This window comes from Achroia grisella, unplaced genomic scaffold (assembly GCF_030625045.1).
Source record: "Achroia grisella isolate CSIRO2021 unplaced genomic scaffold, CSIRO_AGI_Agris_v1 utg640, whole genome shotgun sequence".
Lineage (NCBI taxonomy): Eukaryota > Metazoa > Arthropoda > Insecta > Lepidoptera > Pyralidae > Achroia > Achroia grisella.
In genome coordinates, this window is record NW_026712977.1 from 5,975,876 (window position 1) to 5,987,851 (window position 11,976).

At 38.6% G+C, this 11,976-nt stretch overlaps 1 protein-coding gene across 2 annotated transcripts; it reads left to right on the forward strand.

Moving 5' to 3' along the window:
- Positions 1-36: 36 nt before the first annotated feature.
- LOC131849239 (peptidoglycan-recognition protein SB1-like) lies at positions 37-7,967 on the forward strand. 2 transcript variants are annotated; one of them, XM_059199268.1, is made up of 5 exons: positions 37-567; positions 2,132-2,287; positions 3,408-3,608; positions 4,441-4,592; positions 5,536-7,967. In XM_059199268.1, exons 1-5 carry the CDS (start codon positions 183-185, stop codon positions 5,944-5,946), a joined length of 1,305 nt encoding a protein of 434 aa, XP_059055251.1. In that variant the 5' UTR covers positions 37-182; the 3' UTR covers positions 5,947-7,967. The 2 variants fall into 2 exon arrangements, with proteins under 2 accessions (XP_059055251.1, XP_059055252.1); XM_059199269.1 differs by lacking the exon at positions 3,408-3,608 and having other exon boundaries at positions 5,536-7,966.
- Positions 7,968-11,976: the final 4,009 nt, after the last annotated feature.

Consider the following 11,976-nt stretch of genomic DNA (forward strand, 5'->3'; position numbering starts at 1 on the left):
TTTCTCTTTAAAAAAGTACTCTGTGATCTGATTCTGATTTCATTCAATGAATTTGTATTTACAAAATTTTTACTTATTTAAAAATAGAATTATATTATTTTAAAGGTAACAAAAAAACCAAAGAATAACAATATTTAGGACAAATCTATATGTAAAACAATATGTGAGGATATTTATGCGAAATGGATATGACACCGAATATAATCAAGGAAGATAGCAGCAATAATCTCAATGCAAAACTTGAAGAGGATCTTGACGATCTCCAAATTTCCACTATTAATAACAATGATATTAATGATGGCGTATTCGATAATCGAGTGAGTTCAAGGACTGACGATGTAGATAAGTTTTCTTCTATAGGAAAACGTTCGTATGCGCCTGTTTTTGGTAGTGTTGCAGTGTCTAATTCTGATAATGTTCAATTTGGTGACACTACTCATTTTCATGGTCCTGTAACTATCATCCATAACAACACTGGTGTCGAGAATGTGTCTTACACACACACAGAAGATGACAGTGAACCTAAACGAGAAACATATTCAACAACTACGAAATGTGACGAACCTCGTAAGTTTTTTATTGTTTGTTTTATTAAATTGTTTAAAGCTATTTTAATAAATGTCGGTTTAAAATTTTAAATTAATATATAATATAATATTGAAGTCAATTTATTTACTATACAATGTTTTAGTTGCAGTTTAAAATTGCACCTTTATTTAATGTAGACATTGCAGTAGTAAAAACATATTTCATACTGGTATGGTAAGTAATTTATAAGACAGAGAATTATGATTATACTCTTATAAAATCAATTAACAATTAGAATGCATTGTATTTACTACTGTTGATATCTACTATTTCATTATGCTTTAATGAGTTCTAATAGGACTTTTTCTTAAATCACTGAGTAATCAATTTTTATATAAGAATATAAATAATTGTAATTTATTTAATTGTCTATGATTTTGGGTACAAGATGTTTATATGGGTGGTGCTTCTAAAGCAAATGCTAGGTACTGTTTCGTTTATTATATTATATATTATCAATCCTTATATACTGCTTACAAAGTATATTCATCCTTACATGTTAATGAAGACATGGTTCTTACAAAATCTGCTTATATGACACAAATAGTTATTGAGTATTTTATCAAAATTATATATATATATATATATATATATATATATATGTATTTGTAACACTGATACAGAAAAAAAAGTATAAACTTTTTTTTCTGTATCAGTGTTTTGTAATCATAAATATCAATTTCAACCTCCTCAATTTGTAGTTTTGTAGTTCTATGATAATGGTAGGTATACTTTGAATAATGTAACAGAATAACTGTTTTACATTAATTTAATATGGTTAAAATGACTAAAGAAATTATAATTATTCACTCTATAATTGATGTAGTTTAAGGCTCCACTAACTTCATAATTAATCAGTTATAGTGGAATTTTAAAATGTCAGTTGCACAGTTTGCACACATCAATTTTAAGAATTGCTTACATGTTTGACACAGTAGTGAAGAAATAATGAGACACATTTAATTATCACATAAATAGCATTATATTGATGGCATTGGTGGTCTAGCGATATAGCATACTACTTTATTTCCGATGGCTGCGAGTTTGATTCCTGTCATGGTACAAAAAATTGTTTTCATGAGTATGATTGTTTATATCGGTCTGGGTGTTTTCTATGTATAATACATATGAATTTTAAAAAACAAATCTGTATACTTGTATGAGTTGACTAATAACCATAAAACAAGCTATAGCTAGTTTAAGGTGAAGTTCGCACTGTGTGAATTATCCTGAGATTGTAATTATTATTGTTAATGCTATGTCTATATGATATTTTTATATATGAGACTCGAATTATTAATATTTAAGTATTTTTATATGGTGACTACTTATTTATCATGACAGCAGGAGCACCTTGATATAACCTATATAATGTTACACCTATATAATGTATAAGTAAAGCTTTAGAGATATGTATTATAAAAGACTACAATAGCATCCTGTGCATCTGTGGTAGACCATCCTTTTAAAATACAAACTACTGTTTGTAAAGTAAGTCCTAACTCACATATACTGGTGCTGTATATTTGATTTTTTTTCACAGCTGTTAGAAAGTTTCAAATTCACTCCTGGGTAAAGGTAGTAATCTCCGCAGTATTTGTCATTCTAATTGCAGTTACATGTGCCTTAGCTCTCTTAATACCACGTAATAATAATAGTTCCAATGATACTATGACTGAAATGGAAGCTGAATTGGAAAGTAAGTTTAAACATTTTTTATTTATTACAGTTTATACATAATTATCTCTTTTGTAGCATAAATGTTATTTTATAAGTAGCTAATAGCTACTTAAAAATGATAATTTTATTTGCAATAGTTTTTGGATTTAGTACAATATTTTAATAAGGTGTTACATATGAACGTGGATGGTTATAAGGGCAGAGGAAGGCCGAAAAAGAGATGGAACGACCATGTGAAATATGATATGATAAGAAATAATGAGATGACTGCGAACAGGGATGAATGGAAGAGAAAAACATATTACGCCGACCACAAAAAATGGGATAAATATGAAGCAGATGATGATGAGTTTTAACATTTAGGTTTGTTATGTAAACTAAACGCAATCTAAAGGAGAAGAGCATCCTCCTCAGGAAATAAGAGTTAATATCCATGTTTGGTTTATACATAATAATTTAGTCTTCGTTAGCTGCTGTATATTTTCTACACATAGTATTTTATCTTAGTTATTTGACCTGAGATTATTGTTATTATTATTACCTCACATGGAATGCAACAAGCATAGTTAGCTTTATCACGGTAAAAATAGACGACATTTAGAAGATGTTTACGCAGACTACTTTGTACAAAGTGTTCCCTTATTCAAGACTCAGTAAGAATACTTCATGGTGTGTACTTCCTAAAAATAAATCATTATAGAACAGATTTCCTTGTTCAATACATAATGGTAATGAGTTTAAAAGGCTAATAATTGGCGCGGGAATCCATTCAGATTTCATTACTATTATTAACATCACCATTTTAACATGATCATTATCATTGTGCATGTAGGTACATGTAAAATTTTACTCATGCTATTACCCTTCATATTAAATTTGCTAAGCAGAATCCTTATAGCTTTAGAGTAAGGAATTAATAGAACAACTATATAAAAAAAATTGTATTTAATCAACAGAAGTACCCATTTTGCAGGCATTTATAATTGGATGACATATGCATGTGCTGTATTTAAGGTTTCATTTCCAATAATATTTACAACAAACATTTCAATGTGGGCAAATAATACAGTATTTAACTATCTATATCTAATTCATATCTAACGTGGTAAATCACATATTTTATGACTTTATTATTTCAGACTGCATCTCGGTGGTGGGAGTATATTATAACAACATACAACTGATTACGTTTACTATCATATCGGTACCCTTAATATTACTGTTATATTCATTACTAACACTTCGAGCCCGTGATATTGATAAGAAAAGAATATCCCATTCTAGGATTCATAGTACTACAGAATTTGAGACACGAATGATAAAAAATGTTAAAGAGGAAGGTATGCTAATATTGTGATATAACCTAAGTTGTTGACTCTATAATTATTATTAATTAACACTGCAATAATGATTGTTATTTTTGTAGGTGATAATTAAATTACATATATAGGATCACATCACATTGCTGGCAAGTGTATTAAAACTGTATATATTATTAATTAAAACTGATTTAATATTATATATGTGACATAGGTCTGTGGATGACCTATGTATGTACATATTTAATGTAATAATGTTTAATATTATTCAGCAATAATATTTATTAGAATGTCCAAATGAAATTATTTTGATATTTGATTGAAATACAAAATATTGTATATAAAAATTCATATATATCGATATTTCAGTACCTATGCTCTTAAGTTTCTTTTCGTATTCTCTATAAATACCCACGTATATAAATTTGTTCTAAAAAAAGGAATCGAATAATATATAATTTGTTTATAGTTTAAATTAGAATAACAAAGTCTAGTAATACAGTTTTGTTGTTAATTCCATTAGGAATGAAGTACATAATTACTATTCAATCGAATAATACCTACATTTCTTTGTGTGTGTTGTTCGTATTGTTATCAGAATATTTTATCACAGTATGTATGAATAACATGTCTAAGTCTGTATTACTAATTTTCAAAAATAATATTTTTCGAATAACATTATATGGTAGTAAATTATATTTCTATGAATACTGAAATTGCAATAAGTATTTGTAAAAGCTACTACTATTTACTATTACATGATAAGTTGCTTGCTAGAGATAGTTTTATATTATAAAGAATTATCAATGTGTTGTAATTGCTAGTTTACTTAGAATTAACACTTGATTTTCAGCGAATACTCTGCTGATAGCACCAAACCACTTGAGGATAGTTCCAAGGGCGGATTGGCTCGCTCAACCCGTAGAAAATGCGCTTGATAAGATACGTCAACCAGTTCCATGGGTAATAGTTACGCACACAGCTACAGAAAGTTGTTACTCTCAGGTATGTAAAATATATATAGGGTATGTGAATTAATAATGAGCGTTTTTTTCGAAGTTTACGGATTCTTTTTCAAATAATGGTTCCAAATATATTAATCGAAGTATTGTCCATCGCTGGCCACTACCTTTTTCCATCTTTCTGACAATTTTCGGATGAGGCAATCCAATCATGGACCCATTTTTTGGAGTGTTCATATAAAGTGAACTCCTGATGGGTCAGACCCATGTGTCATCGACTGGAATAAGTAATAGTCTGAGGAAGCAATGTCTGGAGATTATAGTGGGTGGGGTAGAACTTCCCATTTCAGAGTTTCTAGGTAGATTTTACCGGTTTTGTAACATGTGGCCAAGTGTGTGTCATGTTGCAAAATCACTTTGCTGTGCCTTTCTCGCATGAGTTGAGTCAGATAGCATTCCCCCGTGATTATTTCATTCGGTTTGAACAGCTCAGTGACAGATGACGCTGCTGGTCCCACCAAATACAGAGCATAAGTTTCATGCCATGAATATTTGTACGGAATATTAATACGGCTTTGCGAAGAATGTTGATAGCTGTCCGGGCAGTCCCATGACTTTTTGCGCTTGGGTTATCATAACGAATCCACTTTTCATCGCCAGTGATAATGCGATTCAAAAAGCCCTTTATTTTTTTGGCATGAACAAGAACCCGCCAAAACGCTTCATCTGGTACGTAATTGGACATATTCGAATCAATATTTAGTACTGTTGTATAAGTTTCAACCAAATGATACTAGCTATTTAAGACGACCACAATGTGTAGGTTTTAGCGGGCAGACATTGCAAACTGGAATATTGAAATGTACACTAGTGGCAGCTTCTTGATCGAAACGCTCATTATTAATTCAAATACCCTATATAACAATTTATAACACTGTATATATAAAGGATAAATCTCATTTAAAATATTAATATTATGATTACAGAGCGAGTGCGTGTATCACGTCCGGTCAATACAAATGTACCACATTGAGTCAAGGAAATGGTTTGATATTGGATATAATTTTTTGGTCGGAGGAGATGGTTCTGCCTATCTTGGACGAGGGTGGGACAGCGTCGGAGCACATACCCTGGGATACAATCGTTACAGTATCGCTATTGCCTTCATAGGCACTTTTAATAACGAAGCACCACCACAGAGACAAATAGAAGCTTGTGAAAAACTTATTAAGCTTGGTGTTCAGTTAGGAAAACTAAAAGAAGACTATAAATTGTTTGCCCATCGTCAACTAGCGTCAACGTTGAGTCCTGGTGATAAATTGTTTGATATTATTAAGACTTGGCCACATTTTGTAAAAGATGTTACGAATATCACAGAGCTCATTCCAAATTATTGATTTTGCTGCCACTATTATATTAGGAAAGTAATGTTTAATTAGCCATCACAATAGTACTCAAATACTAAATACAAAGATTTATTTTTATTTATTAGGAAAACAATACAGTAGTATATCTATATATGTATATAATTTAAATAAATATATACAGATCTACATTGTTTTCATAGATGATTACGTTGATATATAAAATATGTTTTATAAATAATTAAACATATGTTGCCAAACCAGAGTTATTCTTTAGCGAATTTAAAAATGATTTGTCTCTGTTTTTTATAATGAAAAATAAATATTACTGAATGTTACCGAATGGCGACTAATTACTTAATATTATTAATGTTTGACAAATATAGGGATTTGTTTTCCAATGTGATAATTTAGGGACTATGTTATGTTATGTAAACATGAATATTTTCCACAGAGACATGTGGTGCGCTCAATATTAAGTAAGTTATTAGCATAAAAAATACAATTTTTATCTACTTTATTAGTTTTGTTTCAATTTATAATTATAATAGAGTATAGAACAATTTAATATAAGTACAACAATATCAAACAATATTGTTACTGTAAGCAATTTCTATTATGTATGTATATCTTTAAACAAATATATGAAATGCGGAAGATTTTTCATCTTTTTTATACATTTCATACATTGTAATAAACTTGCAATGTCTTTCTGTAATTATTAAAAACATTTAAAACAAGCTTGCATTAATCTGTCTAAGGTTTAATTAATTAGGTATTCTATGTTCTTCTCATGTAGGTATCTTAATATTCCTATTTTTAAATCATTAATTTTAATAATGGACATGCTAATGACAACATAAAAAAAAAAAATAGTTTATTTTATATAATATTTTTTGGTATCTAATAGTTATTAACTATTTCTTATACTATATGAATGTGAAAATTTATAATATTAGACGGCAACGGCACGGATCTGACAAAATTCTATTTTTATACTATTATATTTTTGCTGTAAATTTCATTCAAATTATATTATTAAGAAAGTATATCTAATATATATATATACATATATTAAAAGTTTAATTCTTAAGAATTTGTTAAGGTGTATGGTAACTTATACAGAAAAGTAACTATTGGTATAAAACCAATTAAAACTATTTTTTTATAAATAAATGATCTGTATATGCGTATAGCAGAGCTATATGCTGTATAGAGCTCAGATAATACTGAATGTTTAGAAGTAAAGATGTGGTTTAAAAAGTAATAAATTCCGTACATTACAAACATGTAATCTTTTTTTGTAACTGATATAGTTCAATGCGAATCTACTACTAAAAGTAGTTTATTTTTTAAATGAACATGAATTTATTTATTTCAAATTTGTAATGTATTACCTTAAACCCTAAAACCTTAAGTTTGTATTCTATTACATTTCGAATTTATATATATATATGTATATAAATGTAATTGATATTTGAATATACTGTTATTTGTTTGGCATTTATTGAATAATTTGTAAATAACTACATATAGTTATATTGTTCTATGTCAATGTAACAGGTGCTACCAGAAGACTAATATACAATATATAATAATAATATATAAAAATGTTGTCACAAAATACATATGTTGATTTTAGAATATGTTATATTTTGCTAACATTATATTTTATCTTTATTATTTGGTTTGGATTAGTCTATATCTTGATATGGAATACCATGTATTTGGTTAAAATGGTTTACAGAGTAATGCAGTCATTTAGAAAATAAACTTAATTTCGCTTCACCGATGATATTTTATTTGCACAAATATATATACATATATATATATACATAATATGTCGATTATGTAATTATGTTTTATGTTTAATATCGGTATCTTAATGTAGAATATCCTTCACAGTTCCTTCGCAGACTCCTTATGTACTAAGACTGCCTCTAAATTGCACATTATGCCCAGTGTAAGGGCAGTAAACCTAATATAGAAAGAAAAATGGTACCCATTCTCAGTGATATAAAAACGGCGGGGGTCATTACTAACCTGAGAAATACCAATAAAAGTTAAAGCAATTTAAAAATAATAAACATAAACACAATTTCATTTTAACTGTCATTTAATAAGTACATTATACAGTATTATTATAAAGAGGTAAAATTTTTGAGTTTGAGTGTTCGGGGTAATCTTCGGTACCGATAAACCCATTTTGAAATTTTTAATATTAGCCACTAATTGAGGATTACTAGTCCACAATTTTGCAAAATAGGAGCAAATATAATACAAAAGAATTTGCGCGGCAACTTTATAAAGCAAAAATTAAATTATTATATAATGTCTTTATATTTTTCTATATACGTCTTGCATGTTAACGGTCACTCGTCTCGTCATTTGTATGTAAAATCTGACAATTGTAAAAGCATCTGTAAATAAATGCAAAATACTTATAGTTTAAAATATATTACCCACTTCGGGTCGTCCGCTGGTTCTTTGTGGACCGCTGGGTACGGGCCCCGAGCTTGCGTTCTTTGCCCGGGCATTTTGCTGGGGTAAACCACCCCAGCGTCGTTCTTTTACTGAGGGCGGCTGCTTTTCAGCGGCCGCCTGTGGGCGTTGTGTGGCGGGCATCATTCTTTCGCTCGCCGAGCCGGCTTAACGCCGCCACGTCACGTAAATGACGTGATCACTCGGTGGAGAGTAGGTCGCGCGGGAGCGCGCGAGTGGCGTCCGGTGGGCGTGCGTGGAGGGGGGCGAGGTCGTGCAGGTGCGCTTCGCGCCCGCTGTCTGCGCGCGTCAACCGGACGAGGAACTGCTCCACCGATGGGATCTTGACGTCGCGGGCGATCACGTCATTACGGCATTTGTGCACAGACGGAGGGCGGCGTTTGGCCTTGGCTTGAGTAACAGCCCGGTCCACCTGCGGCGTCCTACGCAGCGACCGGTCGATTTCCACCCCTAGGTAACGCACTGTGTGTTCCCACTGTATGGGTTAGCCTCTCAGTAAAAGTGGCGGCGGGTATTTGCACCCGGGGCGGGTAAGCAGCGCCGTTTTACCCACATTAATGGTGGTGCGCCCCTTATCCAGCCACTCGGGGAGCAGGTCCCTCTCTCCCTCTCGGACCTCATCTCTCAAGGTGGGGATGTCGTCTGTGTACGACACCAAACCGTCGTGCCACACACGGTCGAACGCCTTCTTTATGTCGAGAAATACGCCGACCGTGTAGTGGCCGCGGTTGTGTTCGACAGCCATGTGGTGGTGGAGCACGCGCGTCAGCTGCAAAGTCGTCGAGTGTCCGCCTCTGAAACCGAAATGTTCGTCGAGTGGCGACAGAGTCGGTCTCAGGCGGCGGAGCAGGAGGCGCTTGAACGACTTTGCTACGTGCGAGAGCAGAGTGATGGGCCGGTAGCTTGCCGGCAGGCACTTGTCCTTGCCGGGTTTCGGGAGGACTATGACTCTACCCAATTTCCAGCTGCTGGGGAAGTGGCCAGTCCGGAGTATACCGTTGTAGAGCCTATCTAAACATTCTAGGGCTTTACGGGGCAGCTGTGCGAGCGCTGCGTTGCTGATCCCGTCCGCTCCGGGCGCTTTGCGCTTCGGCAGGCGGTTCGGGCCCATAGGCGACGGAGGTTCTTTTTCCGGGCGAGATTTTCGCGCAGATGGTGTGGCAATTCCTCTCGACGGCGAGAAGCCACGTTTAAGGTGGTAGTTGCCGCCTCCACGGCGGTGCGAATTCGCTCCGTTAAGAGTGTAGAGGCGGCTTCGACACCCTCTGGCGAAGATAGTTCGCCGTCGAGGTGTAGATGCTCCAATTCTGCGCGAAAAACACGTCAATCTATCCGCCGCCTCGACGGTCTCGTCGATATGGTGGTGATGGAGAGGTCAAGCGTGGTTAGAACTGGGAGGTGCTGCGTGTCAAGGTCATACAGTACCTCCAGTAAGACCGGGCAAGGCACAGCCTGCATTAGGGCAATGTCCAGAACGTCTGGGCTATGTGTGGGATTTGAGGGTACGTGGGTTGGGTGCGCTGGGCCCAACACCTCGTACCCGTGGATCTGCGAATCCTGGAGGAGTCTTCGACCTATCGGCGAGCACAAACGGGATCCCCAAGCCGTGTGCTTCGCGTTTAGGTCGCCCATAAGCAGGGTGGGACTCCTCCCATCCAGAACGTTCCGGACATCGGAGTTGCTGAATTCCGATCCCGGGGGACGGTAAGCTACCAGGACCTTCAGTTCCGCGCCGTCGTCGTTGATGCTGACTCCTATGGAGCGCATGACGCGGAACTCGGGGCTCTCTAACTCCACGTGGACTACGTCTCGGCGGACTAGTACCGCCGTACCGCAGTAAGCATAGCCCGCCGGTGACGTTTCGTCGCGTCTATACTCGTGGTAGTTAGGCACCCTCAACGTCTCCTTTTCTGTGAACTTCGTTTCACCCAGGAGTCAACAGTCTAATATGCATGTTCAGTGCTCAGTCGACGGGCGCTTGTGTGAAGGGCGCGGGCGCGGGGTGTGCCGTTCGCGCCGCGGGGTATGCGGAATGTGTAAGATGTGCGGGAGTTGCGCGTCTTGCGTCCGCTTGTGGCGGCTCGAATGCCACTCTCGGCGCGTTGATTGCCGGTGGCACCGCCTGGCGGCGCCGAGGCGCAGCTCGTGGGTCTTTGGTTGAGACAGCATGCGTGGCAAGGGAGGGTGGTGCGGTGTACGCAAATATTGGTGTGGGATCGGGTAGGAAGGGGATTGGGGTTGATGCCGTCACGGGCTCATCTCCGCGCCTCTTCTTGCCGCGTCTTCGGCGGCGGCGCTTTTTAGTTGCACCGGTATCGGCGCCTCGTTGCGTCGGCTCGTTAGCCGGCGCCATTAAGTTGGCGCCAGCGGTTTCCTCGATCGTTATTACGGGAGGGGGAGCCTGGGCGACGTAGGTACGAGGCGCCGCGGTGGGATTGTTACGCCGCCGTTGCTGCGCCGTGGGCGCCGTCGACGTCGCAGTGGGGACGGGGGGGGGGGCGGGGTTTGATTCTTCCACGCCTCAACCACGACGCCCCGCATGTACAGGAGCTCTTCAGCCGCGTATAAGCGTGCGAGCTCGTCCCTGTCCATGGGGTCGAGTTGGGCGTGGAAAATGCAGCCGGGGCGGCCGCAACGTGCGGGTATGCCCCGCACTAGCCGCACTCCGAACCCCTTCTCCTGCAGTGCCTCTGCAATCTTCGTTGGGCGTGTCGGCTGGGAGGCCCCTTATCGCCACCTTGGTGGGCAGTTCGGAGGCCAGACTATAAAAGTACCAACTTATTGTTGGGTCCTTTTCGCTGGCCTCTATCAGGTGTCTTTGGACGGCACGAAATTCTTCGTCCGTCCTAGGTAGGAACCGCACCCCCGTGCCGTAGGGTCTTGCGTTAGGTCCCTCCCCAAGGACGCGTCTGAGCTGGTCGAAGTGGCGCGTCCAGTTAGGGAGGCGTTCTGCCACTATGGGGGGGGGGGGGTATTTACCTCGCCCTGTGGCGGGTTCTATACCTGTGTCGGCTTTCCTCGTCTGTGAGGGGATTTCCGGGACGGGGCTCAAAAGGTCGGGACCTGCTGCTACTGCCGCAAAGGACGGCGGGGTTCGTCGTCGCGGCGAGGGGACGGGGTGTGCATCGGCTCGGGTGATTGTGGCTATCTAGCGTATAGGAGCGAGGTGCTGGCGAGGGCGCAGGCGAAGGAGCGCGCGAAGGCTCAGGCAAGGTCGCAGGAGACGGCGACGAACATGCGTCGCCGTAAAATCGCTCTTCTTCCCCTCCCTCCTCGCTCCCGCTATCCGGCGGTGGGCAGGGTGAGCGCGCAGGGGGTGACGGTGCACGGTACCCGACTGGGACGGTACGGGTTGGTAGCCCCTGTCCACGAGCCGGATTCTCGGCGTCGGCGGCGCCTTCACTAGGTCGAGGTCGCGGGGGGAGGGGACTCCTCTACATCCCTCCGTTTGTCGCCTCTAGCGGGCGAGGTCGGCGACGGCGGTGCGCGTCGTTTAGATGGGCCGGGTTGTGCGCATCTTTGCCCTCTGCCTGGTTCCCGGTCGGCGGCATTATTGCCGCT